This window comes from Amphiura filiformis, chromosome 10 (genome assembly GCF_039555335.1).
Source record: "Amphiura filiformis chromosome 10, Afil_fr2py, whole genome shotgun sequence".
Taxonomy (NCBI): domain Eukaryota; kingdom Metazoa; phylum Echinodermata; class Ophiuroidea; order Amphilepidida; family Amphiuridae; genus Amphiura; species Amphiura filiformis.
The window spans coordinates 31,090,428-31,112,919 of NC_092637.1; the positions used below are offsets into that span (position 1 = coordinate 31,090,428).

At 38.1% G+C, this 22,492-nt stretch overlaps 1 protein-coding gene across 1 annotated transcript in view; it reads right to left on the reverse strand.

The window, feature by feature from the left end:
- LOC140162735 (TPR repeat-containing protein DDB_G0287407-like) overlaps window positions 1–22,492 on the reverse strand; it is a 40,607-nt gene that overhangs the window by 13,685 nt on the left and 4,430 nt on the right. The window contains 19 exon segments of the mRNA XM_072186020.1: window positions 82–219; window positions 692–889; window positions 1,773–1,857; window positions 2,596–2,729; window positions 3,995–4,186; window positions 8,632–8,711; window positions 9,743–9,915; window positions 10,107–10,245; window positions 10,948–11,143; window positions 13,171–13,302; window positions 13,821–14,048; window positions 14,394–14,564; window positions 15,125–15,246; window positions 15,249–15,425; window positions 15,692–15,907; window positions 16,664–16,865; window positions 17,630–17,727; window positions 19,126–19,198; window positions 19,574–19,672. Of these exon segments, the coding sequence (XP_072042121.1) occupies window positions 82–219; window positions 692–889; window positions 1,773–1,857; window positions 2,596–2,729; window positions 3,995–4,186; window positions 8,632–8,711; window positions 9,743–9,915; window positions 10,107–10,245; window positions 10,948–11,143; window positions 13,171–13,302; window positions 13,821–14,048; window positions 14,394–14,564; window positions 15,125–15,246; window positions 15,249–15,425; window positions 15,692–15,907; window positions 16,664–16,865; window positions 17,630–17,727; window positions 19,126–19,198; window positions 19,574–19,672 (2,853 nt within the window).

A 22,492-nucleotide genomic window follows, 5' to 3' on the forward strand; every position in this document is an offset into this window, starting at 1 on the left:
ACATCTATACAATGTAAGCTTGTTCCAAATATGTTCATTATGTTATTTTTCTTGTTCAAATTTTTTCTTCAACATACATACCAACTGCCATGATTTGATGAGTTGAAATTTGCCTTCTTCGGCGCTCATGAGTCTCTGGAACACAGCTATGTTTAACACAGTAGCTCGCAATCGTTTCAATTCCCCAGCCTGGGCCAGCAAATATGGGACTTCATCCACCTATATAGACAAATAAATTTCAGGGGAAAAATGGTGTAAGGCAAATAAGTTATACAGGATGATGGGTACCAATCATTTTGATACAGCTTGTAGACCTGTTAAGATTAGAATTCAAGCCAAAAGAGTGGCAAAGTGCAATTGTCTGGTAGTCTTTTTTGGAATATGTGCAGAACTTCGCTTCACCAAATTTGTTATTTGTTGATTTTTGCCCCACTCCCAACACTTTTGAATACTGGATGCCGGTACACCACTGCAAAAACTCCCATTATGTATGTACTGCTGATAGTGTCAGCGTATTATGTACTAAGCATAAAAGGAAGTGTTACATACATACACCTCTAAAAGTGAGTTCCACAACGAGTACAGTAACAATAGTCTACTGCCTCATAGACGACAACCATGAACCAATGAAATTTAGCGCTTACAAATTAAATCACACCCACTGACTAAGAATTTGAGCTAAATGACTTACATATCTGTCATCTATATCATCACTACAGAAGAAATCAGCCAAAGCCAAGTATCCCTTGCGTTTATCTTCTGGTGTCGGCAGGTATTTGCGTTCCACGGCTTGACGTAAGTGATCGTGGAAGAAGTTGACGATGCCGTTGCGATTCACAAGATTCTCGTCCAGGGAGAGGTAGAAAGGCGACCAAACATGGCTTGGAACCTGTCAAAAATTATTGTTAGGTAAAGGATATTATCATTCTGCAACTGATCCTTACACACAACATATTTTACACATCCGCAAGTTTTGGTCTTGCTGACCTTGTCCAAATACTGTTGATCTTGGTGTCCTTGGTTGGGTGGTCACAAAATAAGATTTTGATTGGATCAATATTTATTGATCTAATGCAGATAATGCAATTTATCAGGATACTCTATCTGGTCTCCATACCGCACATTCACCCATACTATGCTGCTTCAACCTAGAAGTACAAACCAAATCTGTAGCATCAGGGGTCAATGCTTTGCGTCACACGCACTGCTCGGCAAGTTCAAAAACCGCATAGAAGTTGGCTCTGGCAAAGAAGCATTTACACCCGCATTGCACTGAAATAATAATTATTCTCATACCTCCAGTTTCCGAGGTCTGCTTACTTTGCACTTCTGTGTTGACGGACTATATGAGATGACAACTATACTAACCTGTCGTCCCCAAATTTCAGTTGTCTAATATCATGCTTTAATTCATTCTTAATTTCTAGTAAATGAAATTTGCGAAACAAACAAAACAAAAACAATTGGGCTATTCCAATTAAAATCCACACTACCCCTGTGGAAGATTTTTGAAATATCTGCCACTGGAGGAGGAGTATGAATTTCAAATGGAATTCAAACACATTAGCAGCTCCATTTAAAACTCACTCTCCCTCAGAGGAAGATTCATGTTGAATCTTCCTCAGAGGGTCTATGAAATTCAAATAGAGCTGCCTAATGTGCTCATTCCATTTCAAATTCATACTCCCCTGTGGCAGATATTTCGAAAATCTCCACAGGGGTAGTGTGGATTTTAAATGGAACAGCCAATTACAACAGTAAAATCAACTTACTTTCAAGAAGTTGAGTAACTCTTGTTCACTCATTCCTCTATGGGAACACCAGATGGCTGTGGTGGTATCGCGTACAAGTCCTGGTCTGAATGGGGAAAAATGTAATTGTTTTAGAAAGGTCATTAAAGGGTGTGACCTTATCGACAGACTTATGTCCCATTATCTTCATCAAAACTGAGATTTTGTTATCAGAAGAAAGCTCATATTTTTCTAATCACCCAGGTAAATTGAAGTATATAATAACAATTAGTAAGTTTTTTAGCAGGTTCACCATCAGACAACTTTACAATTGTCTAGCTTTTGTCATGAGTAGCTCTGACTTCTTCAGGACAAAATACCTAATAATGAGACATGTAAACCGCCCCTTGCCTACTGATGGCTCTGAAAAGAGCCGTTCACTGAAGACTGTCCCTTGTCAACAGAGAACAAGGAGACCACGCCTATCTGCTAATGTAAAAGATTTGAAGACTGTCCCTTGCCAAGTGAAAAACAAGCAGAACTTGTCTATCTGCTGATGCAACTGCAGAGAGTTTGATTTTTCATTTTTAGTCTATTTTATAAGTTGAACTCAAATGACCTTTGACCTTAGGATTTTAAATTCTTCATATGAGACCAGATTTTAAGCAAAATCCGTACATAATTGTTGACGGTCAACACACACACACTGACAACTCGTAATGCCATAAGGTCTCGTCCTTCGGACGACATGAAAATATGAATTTTGATTAATTTTAAGGTGTTCTAGTTCACCAAATCACTAACTAGGTCTTTAATTATTCCTTACAATTGTTTATATAGTACACACATGCTTTTCTACAAATACCTAGACACAGCTCCATTGTCAAAGTCAGCTTCAAGACGTTCCAAAATCTTGACAAAGAGTTCCCCTGCATTGTCTGCTGCAAGGTAAGACTGGATAGCTTTGGTAAGCTGGGCAAAACTGCCATACATACGAACCTGAAATGGGTAAATGATTGGAACAAATTAGAAATGGTTAGCTTTTATATTGCTCATGACAAAATAAGAGGTTTTCCTGGGTCATATGACTGGATAGCTTAGTTAAGCGTTGCAAAACTACCATATTTACGAACATGCAATGTGCACAATTAACAAATAAGAACTGCTTAGCTCTTATGTTACTCTTCGACAAAAAGTGTTCCATGCATAAGTAGAAAATAAAATGCATAGCATGTACATCAAAATTAATCCATATATTTGTAAACACCAAATGTGTACATACTGACATGTGTAGATGCATGTCTATTTTTGAATTTTTCTACACTGTTTCCTTCGGGGTGTTTTTTGGCAGAAAGTGCCATGATATTTGTCTTTATATAAATATTCTTATCATTTAATTGGTCAACATTTCATGTACATATCCTTAAAAGTTTTGAATCCATGCTTTCTTCAAATGTTTTCAGCTTTGACAGCCAGTTGCCATGGCAATTGCCATGAGCATGAAAGTTAGTCTTAAAAACACAGTGGTCAATCTGTCATCCTAACCAGCTGGACTTCACTTGGGTCACCATACTTTATGCCCTCTGGCAATTCCAGCCCAGAAACTCACTCCCCTGCCCAGCTGACCTCCAGAGCACCAGGAATGTGTTGACATGCAAAAGGTCAAACATCAGCAGGTGTCGAGGTATATAAGATCAAATTATGAAATCCAATATCAGAAAATGAAACCAGTGAAACAAAATTAATTACCCACGCTTTTCTCTAATCGAGGGTAATTTTGCTAAAGTTCTTTAAGGACCCGTCGACGAAATGATTACTATTGATTATTTTTGCTATTTGTAGAAAAAGACTATTGCACTCCGCGCCAGTGCAATAGTCCATTTTCCATTGCACGCACGCGCAGCTACCATAGCAAAGCTGATAGACGCGAGCGTATAGCGTGCACAGTGACCACCTCGACTCGCCAATTATAGGTGTGGGCATCGCTTTAAAAAAAATACAGTTATTAATATTTGTTTAATTTATTTTGTTTTCCTGGGGATTTATAAAATTAAGTGGAAGAAAAAAGAATTTTTACATGAGTTATATAAAACAAACATTGAATGTTTTTATTCGTACAATGGAAAGAGTATTTTCATTCGGTGAAATATGATCTGTTCCATTCAACTCGGCAAAACCTTATTGAATGGAACAGTCCATATTTAACCTCATGAAAATATTCTTACCATTGTACTCAAACATTGCCCTTTGACCTCTGACCTTACCTCATCCAACAAAGCTTTGAGGTAGAGCGGGTTACTACTTTGCTTAGCATCAATGATAAGTTTCTTTTGTTCTTCTGTAAGAGTCTTGGCATAGAGGGCCATATACTGGGTGATAATATCCGTTTTCTCATCAGAGTTGAGCGGAAAAACCTGCATCACAGGCCACTTGGCAGCTTCCACTGCATCCATAGCCTAGGAAAAAAAAATAAAAATACTAACTTAGTAAAGCAAAAATTAGTAACGGTATCTGAGCTATAGCGGTGTTTGTGCTCAAATACTGAGAAAAAAGAGCCTACACTCATAGGGTAAGGTATAGGTTTAATACACGAGATCCCCAGGCACATTAATGGGCTTTATTTACCTCCACGTGCATGATTTTCACTGGGAGGTGGGAAATAGCCAAAAAAAAATTTTTTTGACCTATTATTTGTCATGACTTAATAACTGCAATACGTATGGAAATATAAATGTAACCACTGGCTTCCTTGACTCATATTGCCAATGTATTACTCCTGGGGTATTACTCTGCAGAAATGATTGTATTATTTAAGCAAAACCCAAACTGGACAAATATCACCTGAAGATTTTGAACTGCCTTTGGTGGATATTTTTCAATGTTTTTGTGTAGTTTGGTTATTTGGATAAATATTTAAGGGTCTTTTTCACAAATTTCCAACAAATGAAACAAAATAATGACTTTGTGTGAAAAATTGGAAAGTGGGAAAAGGATTCAGGATCATTATGTGGAATATATTTATAACATCTTTCACAGGGGTAGTGTTGGTTTTGTATGGAAAAGGCCAATGACAAATATAAAATAAATGTAATATCAGAAAAATAATAGAATGTTTTCTCATTCATGAAATGGAAAGAAAGAGCGCCAGAATATTCTAACAAAATCACATTGGCCTTTGAAACATCACACTCATGTTAAGGAATATGCATGCAATGAAGTGCATTATTCCGGTAACCTATTTTCAGCAGGCCTGTTGATCTTATGAGTTGACTTCTGACGTCATTGCCTGGCAGTATGCACGGGCATCATCACAATTTCCATTGTTGTTTGCCTGGCAATATGCGTGTGCATCATATTTGTTCAGGGTTTGTGGTTTTAAAACTCCCGCCACTCACAATAAAGGCTATTGAAAAGTGTAGTTGTTGTACGCAGTTCGCTGAAGCATATCGATATACCAGTCCCTTGCCTTTGTTGATAAACATTGAGGTCAACTCATCTATAGATGGTGGTTATTAGTAAACAAAATAGTTTTTTACAATAAAATCATGATGTTGTAATGTAGGATATGTAGCAGCCAGCATGCATTACTACCATCACCCTCCCCACCACCACCACCCCCACGTCGACAGGCCTGTGGAAGTATACTGTAGTTAACAGTGCATATCAATTTTCCTACAAATCCTATGAATGATCATAAACATTTGCTACAGTGTATTATGCAGAATGTGAAAAAACATGCAATTAAGGGCATTGTTTCTGCTGGATAGGGTGGGGATAGTGCAATCTTGTACCCTTTCTTGGCCGGTGTACGCTACAATGGTTTATTTATGGATACAAATTAATGAAAAAGCTATTTTATGCAGTTCATGAAAAAAATATGCAATTTCAAAGTGGGGTGAGTGATTACTTATGACAGTATTCGGCAAGATCCCTCTTGATCAGCAATCAGCAATGTCCGAGTGCTCTTCACGGATATTGCGTAAAAACTTATGAAGAATTCAGTTACGCGATGCTACAAAGCTTGATCGGCGAATGAGGTGCCGATGTGATCAGCACCCAACTTCCATGTTTTTGCTATAAACAGTGCCAAATCAGTAGACCACTGAAGAACCTTGCCAAAAACTATAGTGGATATAATTTCCCTGCACTCATATATATATATGCTATTAAATGCAGATTATAAATAAGCATGGATTAAAATGCATCATTCCCTGGAATTAGGTTGGGGATGGTCTGATTGCCCCCCCCCCTTTCTTTGCTTGTGTGAGTATATAGGCCTAGTGGTTATTGGTGGATGCACATTTTCCTGCACTCATAATGCACTCAGATTGCAAATGTAAGTCATCAGATATGGGATTGTGGTAGAGGAAGGTACATTTCCGCCACACCTTATGCATGTGCCTTGTGCCCCCCTCAGATTGAGGTGAGGAATTACTAATAGGTGAATATCAACTCCCCTGCAATCATAATGCTTTGGGGTCGGGATATACAGTGCACCACAATCACCCCCCCCCACTCACTTCTTTGCTTGTGTGAGTATAGACAAATCCAATTTCACGCATTCCTACACCTCAATGGCAGCCATAGCCGCGACGGGGACCCAGCTATCTCACCTAAAATGTGAAATGATGCGGCCTTGAAGGGTATTTTAAACTGCATTCTATCACCCGTGTTACACGTAGACAAAAGAATGATGACAGTTTACAACACAAAAGAATCTAACATTGAATTTTAAGCGGGTTTAATCCACCCAATTGGGCACTCACAACACCTGTTTGGTGCATGCGGGGAACCAATAATGGCTGACCAAATCCTGACCATGACTTGGCTTGTTGGATTCGTCTATACAATAAGTTTCCTATTAATGGATATTTCCCTGCACTAATAATGTTATTACATATGCAGATTATAAATAAGCACGCAACTAAATGCACCATTCCTTTGGACTATAGGTCTGGCTGATGCAACCCCCCCCCCCCTAAGTTCCCCCTCTTCTTTGCATGTGTCCGTGTACAGTGGTTAGTTATTGGTGAATAAAAATGTCCTGCACTAATAATTAATGATAATTTATGCAGATAATAAATAAGGATGAAATTAAATGCATTGGCAACTTGGGATTGGGGTGGGGGGATGATGCACCAGCCATACATTCTCCCAGTATGCAATGGTTATCGGTAGAAATACATTCTCTTGCATCATATTTGCTGATATGCATATTATGAATAAGCATGCAATTATTAGTAAGTACAAACATTTTGCCATGCTGTGAATATCTCAAAACCAACATGCAGACATGCGCAAATCAAAATGTAAACCTACTGAAGTTTCGCTGCATGACTTGATGTCAACATCTCATTCTCTGTAAATATAATTTACATAAATGGTTATAAGACTTCATCTAATTATACAGTCAGCTATATAAGTAAGGTCGCAGTTCAAGACTTATGACCTTATAGCCAAATTGAGGTCGATTTCAAAAATCAATGTAGCCATAATGGCGGCAAGGGTGTTTTCTTTAATTTGACATATCAGTGACGACAAATAAAGCAAAATTATATAAGTTATGGAACTAAGACCGATAGAAGGTACAGATTCGAAAGTTCCAACCTTACTGGTTTATACCCATCATGCATGCCATGAGTATATATGACAAAAACCTTATTCATCATGAGTGCCGAAGACAATGGGGCTTGCTATGGTAAACATTGACGGAAAGTGAAAACTTGAAATAGTACTTCCTATCGGCTTTAGTTTTAGAATGTAGAAACTTACATCCCTGTCACATGAATCTGAATGCATCTTAATTTACCTAAACACCAAGTTGGGACTCCATATCCATTAAATATTTTAAAGAGGAAGTATAAAAATCAGGGGGCTTCAATAACCACTGAAGTGGGTTAGTGTATACATTGTGTCCTTGCTTTATACACCAGTGAGGTCCAGGGTTCCAGTCCTGACCTCGGGTCCAGACTGTTCCAAAATGTATTCCTCATGCAATTGAAACTAGGCTTTCTTCCCCAAGTATATTGATCTGCCTTGTCTCCCATATTGAATGTGATAAATAAAAAGTATTGGATACTGGTGCAAGTGTTGAGTAACCGATAAGCATCAATAAATCCAAACACAACATACTACTCTTCAGGTTCAAAAGTACCCTTTGCTCCAGGAATGTGGGGCTATTTTTTCTTCTTTTTTCACTTAAAAGGGCATTTCGTGATCCACAGCATCATCCCCCACTTTTCTCAAAAAAAGTTGAGATTTTTATATCACTCGAAACCTCTGGCTACATAATGTTTATGTACAAAATATTTCTTGCAGATTAATTCGTTTAGCAAAGATATCCAGGGGTGTGAATGGAGCTTTCCAAAAAACGTGGAAAAAAGATCAAGTATCCATTAGTGCCAAACTCGCAGATTTGAAAAATTTGTAAAAACATGGATTTGGGAGTATTAAAAACGCGGATTTCCATGTTAACGCAGAGATTTCACACCCCTGGATATCGTAAAATTTGAATTTCGTTCTGGTATACCAGAACGAAATTACAACACATTGTCTATGGAGCAGTGCAATATACATAATCACGCATAACTCGCAAACGCAAAATCGAAATCAACTGAAATTTTGGGAATAGGCTGTTTTCGTGGATATCTTCTGAAAAATGTCATAAAATGAAGATGCTAGGATCACGAAATACTCCTTTAAATAAGAACAAATTAAAAAAAAGCCTTAAGCCCACATCATTTGGTAGTTTGTCAATCCAATCTCTAAAACCTAACCCCAACCGCAATCCTATCCTAAAATTAATCCTAATCCTAATAATCTTTTGAGGTGGTACTGGTCAATTTTTAAAGTCTCAAAAAGCTTGTTTCTTAAACCACAGAATATCACTTTTTCTTCTTACCTTTCCTGGTAGTGTGGACATCAGCAAGTAAACATTTGGTGGCAATTCTTTGGGCAACCATTTCAATTCCTGCTCATCACCTGTATGGAGGAAACACACAATGTTATTTTTCATGCACATTGATTAAACCAGGGGTGGGTGACCTCGCACCAGCGGGCTGGAAAAAGAGATATTCTCTGCATACACTTATCATTGGGGGGAGTTGTACATGGGGCCAGTTTGTATACGTGGGGCGAGTTGTCTGTTGGGGCGAGTTGTCCGTTGGGGGGAGTTGTATTTGGGGCAAGTCATCTGGCATTCCAGCCATAATGGTTTGCTGAGCTCACCCAATTATTGCTGCCTTCACTGACGGTTTAGCTTTACTAACAAGCACACAGTATACCAGTTTGCTGACATGTATCAGAGCCTTCAGCAAAGCAGCAGGATTATAAACATAGGATGATTTGATTTGGGATGGGATGACACAGCCATAATCAATTTCTTTTGCATTCAGTAAGTGCATAAAATGACCCACTCATCAAATGTTAAAGTGGTCATTAAAACAGCATGTCTGGGGTTGTTGTCTGTGGGCAGTAGTAAGTCAATTAGGTATCAAGGGGTTGTCAATTCAAGCATGGTCGTAAAATAGATTAGATCGATTTTTGGTCAACGGTGGTATCAGAGCGGTGTGTATAAATTCAGCAAAGCCTGCAAGTTTTCTACAGGCTTTTATGGATTTGGGCTTTGCTAATAGCCAGGTACCCTTCCCTAGAATGTGTTACTGAAAGCAGCAAAGCTCGGCTGAGCCCATCAGTTAATCATTTTGGCTGTCCTTCCTAAGATCGAAACAGGTTGGTCCCCTCTGTTTCACATCCAGGGTTGCCAAACCCGCAATTTGGTAGCCCAATTGGGTGACTTTTGAAGATTTTCCCTGTGACTTTTGACAATTTCCTGTCCCATAGAAACCAATGGTTAAAAAGAATTTGGGCGACTTTTCAACATTGGCTCCCATGACTTGCCCCATAGAAACCAATGTAAAGAGAAAAATTGGGTGACTTTTCGATTATTTGACACGCGATTCACGCTGAAATCTTTTGGAAACCCTGTTCACATCATATCCTCTGAGACTTACCTGAGGAGCCTGCTCCACTGTCAAGTTGATTGAGGGCATCCAACACAAGCATGACCCTTTGACCTTTATTACTGGCAAGCTTGAGCCAAGCAGGTAATTCCAAGACAAGATTACGATCTGATGAAGGCACTACTAGGTCTTGTCGGAGGTATACACGGATCTCTTCATATAATCTGAAATGATAACAAAAATAAAACAAATAACACGTGTCAGACTATTATATGAACCCAAACCAAAGATATCACACTCAAAACAAAGTTAGTTAATCCACCATGTTGGTTTGTAACTCATGGATGTCACTTCATGTCCCTAATTTGTTGGCAAGATATACAGCATGTGACCTCATCACACTTATAGACCTTACCGTCTGAGTAAGTTGAGATGTGAGGCACTCTCAGGTGAACTTCCAATGAAATGCATGAAGAGGAAATCTTTGGGGTTCTTTTCTTCAAACCGTCCACACCAGTTGGCCACTAGGGCTGACTTTCCTGAACCAGACTCACCTGGTGAGTAAAATAACATAAACTAATTAAATGATGTACACATTAAGTAAGAAGCAGAAATTTAGGCAACCTGCATTTTTTACAGGACGGAATGCCCATCTCTCTTTCGTTAGTTATTGGTCAAGACTCCACCATGAAATATTGCTGGGGGATCGCATTTGCCACACCTGCTCCGCAGTAAGTGTGCTACATAATTCTCAGTATTTAAGAATGCCAGTACCCATTTATACACCTGGGTGGAAAGGAGTGATTGAGATAAAGTGCCTTTACTCAAGGGCACAACACAATGGCGTCGCCGGGGTTCGAACCAATCTTCCGATTATGAGTTGGAGCTTGTTCCGCTTGGCTCATATATTATATATTATTGAATGTAATCAGTCCGAAATAACAAGATCCATCCATCAAGTGATGAGCAACATGTCACATAACATTCCCCCAGGAATATCAAGGCCCAAGTTATTATTACCCTGTTCTATGCATTTAAAAATTAGAGTCTAACATATTGAAGTGTAAGTTGTCTCTATAAATAAATAACTGCAGGCAAGTGACTGATGATTAAACTTGTGAAAATTACCACTTTTACAGTTTTGTTTGGTGGTTATTTTGCTGACGGTGTATGTAAAATACACCAATGCATCCTACATTCAGTCCCAGTAGCCTTATAAAGTCAAACTGTATAAAAGCTACTCAACCTTAACTTACCCAGAATCACAAGAGGCTGTTTATCACCAGCAGCAGCTTTCTCAAAATGCTCATCGATGGCTTTGAAGTACTCTTCACGTCCGATGTAAACTCTCTTGCGCGCATCGGCAAAAGCTGCATGCGCTTCCTTTTCTCGCTGAAGAGGTGAGAGCTGTGAGCCCGGTGGGAAGTCTTCGTTCACGCATCGAGTTAAATCCTGAAAGAAAAGTCAAATTTTTTAGCTGCCGTGAGATTTATGTTATAGGGTTATCTAGATGGCAATTTTTAGCGGAATCTTATTGGACTCCATGCTGTTTCTCTGCAATAAGTGTCTTCATTTGACCGTCAACTTGCCCTACCTCAAGTTATATTTCTAGTACTGGAAAATAATGTGTTCCAGCACCAGTCCAGTGCTTGGGAAATTGTAACAACATAATAAAAGAAACTCTAGTTAGTTACTCATGAACTTCCAACAATTTGCAGGAGGATTCCTGCAACGACCCTGAGCAATACAGGTAGCAGTTACATTCAGTGACTCTGGAGTACACCCCGTCAGTCCGATACCCCGTCAGTCCGAACTATCGCTAGTCCAAATTTTAAGCTTACCTAACCCTAATCCTAAACCTAACCCTTACCCTAACCCAAAAAAATCGGACTAGCGGTGGTTTGGACTGATGGGGAAACCCTAATACGTACATGCACTCACTCACTCACCAGGCTGTGTTCGACTATTGTTGGACGTAGCCCTCTTCATGATTCTTCCACTGTTCTCTGTCTCTTGCATTTCTTGTCCATGTAGGCAGTAATGTCATCACGCCACCTCCTCTTCTGTCTTCCTCTTGATCTTTTGCCTGTTCTTGGTTGCCATTCTGTTAGCCGTTTAGTCCATCTGTTATCTTCCCTTCGTGCCAGGTGACCTGCCCATCTCCATTTCGCTTCTTTGAGTTTCACCATAATGTCTTTGACTTGAGTTTGACGTCTTATTTCAGTGTTCTTAATTTTATCCCTTAAGGTAATGTGTAGCATCTTCCTTTCCATTACTCTTTGGGCTGTTTGTAGTTTCTGTTCCAGGTACTTGGTTGTTGTCCATGTTTCTGCCCCATATGTCATTGTTGGCAATACACACTGGTTGAACATTCTACTTCTCAGATGCATTGGTAACTTTTTATCACATAGAATGTCTTTGAATCTTCCAAAGCAACTCCAACCTACCTTTATTCTGATCAGAGCTTCTTCCCTGGTGTTGTCCTCCATCTTCACTGTTTGGTCAAGATATTTATATCCTTCCACCCTTTCAATAACATCGCCTTCAACTACAATGGCGTCCTCTGACTGGTGGTTTGTCATATATTTAGTTTTGCCCTTGTGTATGTTCAGTTCAATCTTTTTACTTCCTTTATTCAGATCATTTAACTGGACCTCCATATCCTTTACTGATGTTGTCACCAAAGCTACATCGTCTGCAAATCTCAGATCTGTAAGCTTCTCGCCATCAATGTTGATCCCCTCTCCTGTAGGTTCAGCTTTCTGAATATATCTTCCATTGCTGTTGTGAATATTTTTGGGGATATTGTGTCTCCCTGTCTCACACCACGCTGAATTTGGATTGTTTTTGAAACATCATTTTCAATGTGGATTTTTGCTGTGGCATTTGTGTAGATGTCCTCAAGAATTTGGACATATCCTCATTGACTCCAACTTTACGTAGTGCTGTAAAGAGGTCTTTATGTTCCACTGAGTCAAAGGCCTTCTCATAGTCTATATATCCAATGCATAGCTTCAAGTTATATTCATTTGCCTTCTCAATAAGTTGGTTGATGGCATGTAGATGGTCTACTGTTGAATATCCACTTCTGAAGCCTGCCTGTTCTCTTGGTTGGTTGTCATCAAGCACTCCTTTTATTCTGTTTTGTATTATCCAAATAATACGTACATGCAGCCCATCATCAAACAGATAATTGAGAGACTCTGGTATTTTTGGAGAGGATAATTTTGGCCTCTGGACAGAGACTCCTGTCAGTATACTTGAGTATTACATTGAAATCATGCCCTCCTGAAAGAAACTCAGGTTTTCCAGTGTTACAAGTCAAGACCAGTGCTGGGTTTGCTTTGTGCTTGATCAGTAAATCGGAATAAGGGCAACTTTATTTTTGTTAGGGTGGCTATATAGAACCACACACACACACACACACACATTTAGAATCTCAATGAAATGGCAGTAAAACTTTAAGGATTCTGACTTACTTCCTTTATCATTTGGCAGCCATCTTCAGCTGTCTTGAACTCTCTGGTGGTGATGCCAGAATTTTTCACGATTTCACGGAATTCATGCTGCTGGTCAAAATGCCATTGGGTCTCGCCTTTCTTCTTTTCTTCCTGAAGAGAATATTAATATAAAACAAATTTAGGCAATTTTCATAAAGCCACATACATTTCACAATAAAATGAAAAATAAGAGTGCAAAAAAGAGCAAAAACAGACAGAGGTATTCACATAGCATTCAATAAAATGGGCTATTTCAATTGAAATCCATACACCCAGTAAGGAAGACATGACCTCAATCTTCCACACAGGGAGGGTGAATTTCAAAAGGCCCTGCTTGTGCAAACCAATATTAGGGATTTTATAAGGGTGTTCCCTTTGACAGATATGAGAAATGGGTAAATGCAATAGATGGTACAACCCTAACCCTACAAATGATGCTGGGATTCTGAAGCCCCCTCATGGTTAGAACCTTGATGCAGCCAAAAGGGTAGAAGATCCCAACATTTTCAGGATTTTTAAACCACATTTTTTTATGATTACAGTGCAATTTTGAGGCTTTAAACAACTGACTTAAAAAAATATTCTAAACAATAATTTGGAAAAGTGTCATAATTTTTTTTTTTTATTACCTTTTTCTTGCCATCTTTTTCATTTCCATTTTTGTTTTCCTCCTTCATCTTCTCCTCCTCCTTCTTTTCCTCCTCTTTCTTCTCCTCCTTGTCCTCCTCTTCCACCCCTTCAGGTTCTGGTTCTGGAGGAGGAAGCTGGTCCCTCTGTACTCGCGATTCTCTCAAGTAGAAGAAGGTGCGATTTTTCTCCACTCCATCATCTCTGAGGGCAGCATGCAAGACCTCAAGCTGAAATAGAATTGTACAGAAAATGGTAACCTGAGAAACAACATGACTTTAAAAAAACTCTTTGTGCTCCTTACATCATCATGCTCGGTTACAATGGTAAATTATTTGAAAAAAAGGCTGTTCTATAAGTTGCACCTGAGTCCATGATAGGAGTCAACTTCCTTAAAACAAACACATGGACATGCCTGGCCCATTGTATTGTTTGAGAGTTGACTCCTATGGATGGAGTGAACATATTGAGTGAAAATGTACCGTATTCATTCCATTAACGTTCCAAGAGACTGCCCACCCCCCCCCCCCCCTCCCTTAGAAGATTGCTTGGGGGGGGGAGGGCCTTAGGCTTACCTTTGTGACACTTGTGTTAAACCTGTAATCTTCCAGCCATTTAAACTTCTTGAAATTCTCCATGGCAAACTTGTAGCTCTTATCCAACAGCTTGTCTTTCTTCTTCTGAGTCTGACTCCAGCCAAAGCGGTCGCCTAGGAGACAGATAAAATATGGTCGACAACGCTCCACCTACATGTAGAAATAATCCCAAATATTACAGGGTGTAAATAATGACCAAAGTGAAGAAGCATATTTGCCGCACAAAGTCCCCCCCTTAGGCTATTCCAGTTGAAATCCATACACCCCTGGAAGACATGACCTTAATCTGCCACACAGTGGGTGCAGAATTCAACTGTTGTCCCCCATTCAGGTAACCCCATTTAAAATTCACACTCCCTGTGTGGAATTTAAGGTCATGTCTTCAACAGGGGGTGTAAGTATTTCAACTGGAATAGCCCAATTGGAGATGTTACCCAATGAATATCGCCGTTGGGCAAACCTTATGTGTCATTGGCCCCTTATGTGTCATTTGCCCCTGAACATGCTTAAAGCAAAACCTTCGGTTCAAAAAGTGAGTGTTGTTGACCAGTTTTAAAATATACCTTTGATGTCTATTCCCAACACGTATAAATCTCTTCATTCGCCAAAACCTTCTATGTAACTGGTTGGCAGTTTTATTTTAAACATGTTCAGGGGCCGCAAACACATACATGTAGGAGGTTCTTCCTGCGCAACGACGATATAATTACCTCTCTCAAACAGATGGAAATGGTCTCCCCGCTTTCTGTTTGCTTTGTCGTTATCCCCCATCTCAAATCCACATACGTGAAGAACACACCACGATCCAAACACAGGCGATTCAACTCGCGGGCGCTTTCTTGATGAGAATCTCTCTCTCGTCTTGGAAGTCGACAAGCGTACTGGAAACGAAGATGCGAATCTCACGTTTCTTAGGCCTTCCTAGTGAGACTGGTTTTACATCATTGCTTGCTGCTAGTGTAGTGTTGGTGTTGACCTGAGCTGGGGATGGCTTAGGGGCTTCTTTTTCAGCTGCAAATAAATGGATTGGATGTGAGATATTAATGGGTGAATAAAATCATTACATGTTTAATTCGCCCCCAGATCCACTATGAGTTGTTGTGGCGTGTGTGGTGGTGGTGAACTCCGACTTGAAAATCGTGAGTGTGCGCTGGTTCGAATCTGAATGGTTTTGATGGCCCTTTCTATTGGCCTGTGACTGGGTTTTTACAGAAGCTTGCAGTGTCAGCGGACCACAGGCCGTTAAAAATGCATAACGAAATTACATAACAACTTACCTATTGTCTTTTGCAAATCTTGTAAGCCTTCCTTGTACTCTGCGTTCAGATCTCCAATGACCCTGTTCAATTCTTGCATCTTGTTTGGAGATAGTTTGGGCTCTACGACATCTCCATCCTGATCCGAATCATCTGGCGCCACCTCACTCTTCACACGTAGCATTGCAGCAGAAGCGTACGCACCAAAGTGACCACCCCAGAACTTGTCATCGCGAGCTATTCAAAAAAGAAAGTGACAATTTAATTACTTTATCATATCATTATTTAGACAAAACAAATTGTTTGTTTCAGAGCTCCAAAGTCAAGTTAGCTCAATTGATAGGACATTTGACTATGGTGCAAGAGGTTGCGGGTTCAAAACCTGGCGTTGGTTAGTACGCTCTCGTGTTAAAAATTGAGTTAGCTTGACATTCCCCTGGACAAGGAACTTGCATCTAATTGTCTCGTTGTGACCCGTACGAATCTGCGATGGTCAATTGTGTAATGTCTAGGGTATGCGCTTATTAGCTGCAAGTCTCTGTATGGTTCTTTAATGGTTTGAGGAATGATATGGGGCTGTAGTGGTTAGCAACAACAGAGAGGGGGGGTAGAAAGGGATAGCGAAAGGGAGGGCAAAAGGGAGGGAGAGAGGGAGGGAGAGGGCGGAAGGGGATTTAAATAAGTTGCAATTCTATGATATAACTTCACATGGGCGATTTGATTTGATTTTGTACACAGAATATCAAGTTTCCCAGGGAATTTTGCACATGATTGCACATGACCTTAATAACACAAAGGAAATTGATTATGGTTGTGTCATCAACCCATGTTTATAATCCTCCTGCTTTGGTGAAGGCTCTGATACATATCAACAAACTGGTATATTGTTCGCTTGTTAGTATCAAAGGCTCTAGCGAAGCTTAACCATCAGTGAAGGCAGCAAAGCTTGGCTGAGCTCAAGAAACCATTTTGGCAGTACTGCCTTACACTTACCAGAAGTTTCAAATCCAACGATCCTAACTCCCTTTTTGTAGCCCTTGAATGTAAAGCTTTCCTTGATCCAATCACGTGTTTTAATGCTTCCCTTTTCCCCGGTAGTCTGGCTGGTGATAACTGCACCATCGTATGTCATAAGACTGACTGTTAAACCATAGAAACCACCTTGATTGCAGCCTTCATGGAAAGACTCTGAAACCTGAGATAAACAAATTTAAAGAAGAAAAAATCAAATTCTTGTACTGTTTTAAGGACTAACGAAGGGTTTTAAGTCTGGTCTTAAATTTATGGACACTTTTGAACTTCATAACTGCAAAATTGTTGGTCTGAAGTATATAAAGGATTTGGAAACATTTGCGCCTCATAACTGCTAAATTAAATTGTTGGTATGAAGTATATGAAACTTTAATACACTCAACACGTTCATCTGTGACATCAATCTTGTGTAGTTTTGAACAAAATAAAAAACAAACAAAAAACCAAGGGACCCAACCTTTTTTGGACAACATAACAAAAAAAAGACCTTTTACAAATTTTCGAACTTTCTGACCATTCTTGGTAAATATTTCTCAAAGTTGAATAAAATTCAAAACAATTTAATACACCTTTCAACTTTTAATTATGCTTTACTGTTTAATGCAAGTTATTGTTATTTTATTATATTATATTAACCTTTTGCTTGATTTTTTGATGATCTAGTTTGGCAGTACTTGCGTGTAGGTGTATATGTGCTTGTTTGGGTGTTTTTTTCATTAGGCCAAAGAAAAAAAAGGTTCGTCTCAAAGCTCTCGCGCACATTTGTAAAATCGCGAGATTTGAACAAAAAAGAAATGCAGATTTTTTTCTCAAAATACAATAAAAAAGTCTGGAATGAACAAAAAAATCGCATTTCACATTTGTTTTCAAACCACTCGTGAGCTTTGAGACGAACCTTTGTTTTTCTTTGGCCTTATCACCCCTCACCTGTATTTCAGGACAGGAGTCAAGATGCTTCTCAGAGAAATGTTGGGTCAGATCAACTTCTTGATACTTGGTGCACGTCATGTAAGAAGAAACGAACACTAAACAAATTTAAACAGACAAATGAACAAACAAAAAATAAAAACATGAGATTAAGGAGTCAGTCACCCACCTTTGCACAGTATTTTTTGTGGGACCTGAGAGCATATCAGACATATCGAATTGCATTATGAATACGAGGAATGTCCTTCTGATATCAAATATATAGATAAATATTTTGAAATTTGTGATATAATATAAATTTTACAGCAAATTATTAAAATTTGATATTTTTTAAAAATTTTTATATTTGACAGTCCTCGAAGTAAACTTTATAAGTGATATGTACTTGTATGTAGCTGGGATGAAAAGCTGACCATCAATTGAAAATACATTTTTTTCCAAAAAGACCTACTTTTTTGGGCGTTTTGGAGAACAAATCTACCGTATTTCGTCAAATAGGCGCCCCACCTCAAATAAACGCCCCCACCACTTTTTTCAACCAAGATGTTTAAAAAATGCTGATATTTCCATGCTATCTTGTAGTAAGCTTACCAAGTTGCCCACATGCTCGTCAATAATTATTTTTCCCGTCTTGATTTTTTTCTGCGACTATGATTTTTTTTCTGGGAACGCCGGTACCACGATACCGGGGATTTCGTAGCCCTGATAATAAAGGTCAAAATTTTCATATGATTGACGGCTTTCCATCCCAGCTACATACTTTAAGTACATGTACATATCACTAGATTTATACAATTTACTTTGAGGATTGTTACATTTCAAAAATATAAATTTATAATCATTTGCCATAAAATGTGTATTATATCGCTGTGTCTGATGTGCTCTCAGATCCCACAAAAATATGTGAAAACTTCGCTATCCAAGCCCTAAGTTCATAATCATGACAAATCCAAAATTCTACTCAATATTATACAGTTTTGTGACCCAGGTCGGGTGACTTCTTCAGTAATATGATGATCCGCCAGTTTTCCCACGAGTCTTCTCATCCCTAGGGTGCACAGTTCTCAACAGCGGCTCATATACATATATGTATATGCGATTCAAATAATATATGCAATTTAGCGTCTCCTGCCCCCTCTTTCTGATCCATAATGCCTCACATTTCCATCTTGGGTGTAGTCATTTTCCAGTATCTTTGCCCTCTCCCAGTCTATGATATGATTCGACTGCTGGGAGATTTCATGACATAAAACTTTTACTAAATAAAATTTTGCTGAATAAAAATTAGTTTTTAGTGATTACAATAATATTCAACTGACCAAGAATGAGGATATGTGCCACCATCCACTACTCAAAATAATGAAACTGTCTCTCAACTTTGATATGAAAACCAATTTTTGTATCTTTATTATCTCTAAATACCGGACATAACCTACATGTACCAAAAGATTGCAACTTCATTTCTAAATTTTCATTTCAAATTCTACTGCACTTACTTTTCTCTGTCTGGTCACCGCCATCACTTGTTTTCCAATTTCCAGAACAATTCCAATGGGAGAGATCTCCCAGCTGCATAAAAACAAACAAACAAACAAAAACAGTTCTCAGTTTCAATTTTGTAATAATCCAGCACCTTCAAAGATATTTTAATTTACATTTTTCTCTTTTTCATTGTAAAAAACAGGTTTCTAAGAAAAGTTATATGTTTGAAACTTTTACGGAAATAAAGACGATTATTCGATTGATTGACTTATAGATTGATCATCTGTTTGATTGATTGACTTATAAGATTGATCATCTGTTTGATTGATCGACTGACAGACAAATTGACTGATTGTTTACTTGATTGACCTGTTAAATGACTGATTGACCGATTGATCAATTGGTTGATTACTTGATTGATCCATTGATTGATTGATTGATTGATTGATTGACTATACCCACCTCAGCTGATGCATTTTCTAGTAGATTAGATGACCATCCAGCAATCTTCATTTCTTTAGGAGAGAACGTCCTATCCAGAGGAATCAGGTTGTCACACACCTGAAGAAAAAAACCAAAATGTTTTCAGGGACCTTACCAAACTTGAATGTCTTCCTGTTGTATTCTTTTTAAGTATTCTGAATATATTCATAGAATGTATTCATGATGTATTATTTTTTAGTGGTTTGAATACTAGCTAGAACCACATAATTCAACGGACATAACAAGTCTTTCTGAATACTAATATGTAAATTAGAAGATTAATAACAGTATTTGAACCACTTATTTGAACCACTTAATTTATATTAGCTTATGTTGTAATACTAGCACTAGTATTCTAACCACTACCACTAGTATTCTTACCACTACCACTAGTATTTTAACAACCAACTAGTATTCTGAATACTAATATGTAAATAAGAATACACACACTAGTATTCTGAATACTAATATGTAAATGAGAACAACTCACTAGTATTCAAACCACTTATAAGTATTCCTATAAGCAAAAAAATTTAAATGAGAATACTTGCTAGTATTCTTAATACTAATATGTAAATGAGAATACTAATATGTAAATGAGAATACTAGTGGCATTTCCTTCTGAATACTATTGCAAATGAGAATACTAGTGCTATTTATAGCATTCTGAATACTAATATGCAAATGAGAAGACTAGTAATATTGCTTGCCTAAATGTTACCATGGTTATTGAAGTCATACAGCTATTTTGTTCTGAACATATTTCTGATTGTGGTCACCTCATTTTGGCGGCAGCAAAATATGTCTAGAAGGAAACCTGGTTCTATTTCAATTACACATACCACAAGACTACTGAAGGCATGTTCATGTTGGTCCGACTCCACTTATTGTGCATGCAATACAAAATGCTGTTTGCATCAAATTTGAATGCTGTTTAGGTCAAATTTGAGCTGCTGTTGGCAAATTAGTAACGAAGGAGTTTCCTTTTGAAGCTCACAGTTTACCTACCTTAGGAATTAATTTCGAGTTTTATGACAAACATTTTAGCTTGCAGCAAGGAGTTGCATGACATTATGGTAGGCCTACAGTACAAGTTTTTAACCACCCAACCGATGCAGACAAGTAAATTCCACCGTGAATGAACAAATAAAAGATATGATACATTATAAATCAATTTAATACTTGTTAATGATGATGACCATTGATAGGGGAGCACTCAACTTAAGAAGTGACGGTATGTGTCTGTCAATAGGCCCCTTGAAGTCGCATATACCCGATGACCCCTTTTTAAAAGTCATACCCAATCACCCCCTTTTTAGGTGCAGCTACCCAATGACCCCTTTAAATTGTATCATAAAATGCTACGATGAATAATGCGGAAACTTTCAAATTCTCTTAATTCACTGATGAGCAAATTTGTATTGGAATTTAGAATAAGAATTAGAATTTTGCTCCATTTTTTCCAAAATTGTCTACCTGATGACCCCTTATTTAAAATTGTATACCCAAAGACCCCCTGTTTTCAATATATTATAGGCCCCCTACCCAATGACCCCTTTTTATTTTCTTTGTACCCAATGAACCCCTTTTTTAAAACAACTTTTTGTAGTGATAGGCCCCTACTTTAGGCAGGTAGGCACATATATTACCCGTCACTTGTAAAGTTGAGTGCCCCCGGGCATTGACCATCATGATTGTAATGAAGCTGAAGATCCTAATGGAGATGGCATTCTTTTAGCGGCATTATTATATTTTGTTTGCATTTTGATGGTAACCATCTTGATGAGGACTGACCAATGATGATGACTATCATGTTGATGATAATGATGATGCATGTAATCGAAGCTGAAGATCCTAATGGAGATGGCATTCTCTTTTATTTGCATTTTGTGTTAGTGTGTGACATTAATGATGACGATGATCCATCGATCACGATGATGACTTGGACCCGTCTAAGATCGATTTATGCGACATCTTGTTTTAAGGTATTGCCGTCCGCCGAAAGCTACACTCTTCCCCTATTGAATGATGTGTTAAAGTATTCACACCACATCATTTTATCAAATTATGAGCTTTATTTTATCATATTAAAGTTGATGAAAACCACCTCAGGAAAAACTCATTTTGAATCCATGCACTATATAGATAGAGGTTATTTATATACTAGTATTTATTACACAGAGGCTAAGAGCAAATTGCAACATTTGACATTAACATTCAATATCATGGATGTTTAATTGTATGTGAAGTATAAGCTTACCTTTTTACTCCTTGTTCATGTTGTTTGGCAAAGCCAAAGTAGCACATGAATTACCTGATGATTACAGCACACAGTGGAACCCAACTAAAACAGGTACACATTATCCAGGAAGGTTTAAAATGCCAATTTTTGTTTAAAATAACAGCAGAATTATATATGTAACTGCCATGTCTGAAGCAAATTTGAAACTGGCAGTTGACCTGACCCTGACCTGGATGTAGTAATATTATACCACTTATTCTTAGTATTATTTTTCTTCACAATTTCCCTCTGGGTGTTGATAGTGTAAATACCACTTGTTAAGTATTCAGATATTTGGATAACGTTCTTAGTGGTGGCTTACTATTATACCACTTATTTTAGATTGCTAACTACATGCAGTATTCATACCACTTAATAAGTATTCGATGCTAGCTAGTATTCATACCACTTATTTTACATGCTAGCTAGTATTCATACCACTTAATAAGTATTCAGATTTTAGATTTTAGTATCAAACCAAACTGAAATTTAGTATTGAAACCAGGAGAATACAATCAACCACAAAAATACCATTAAACAAGTATTCAGAAGACAACATGAATATATTCAGAATACTTATTAAGTATTCAAGTTTGGTAAGCTTGCAGGAGAGCATT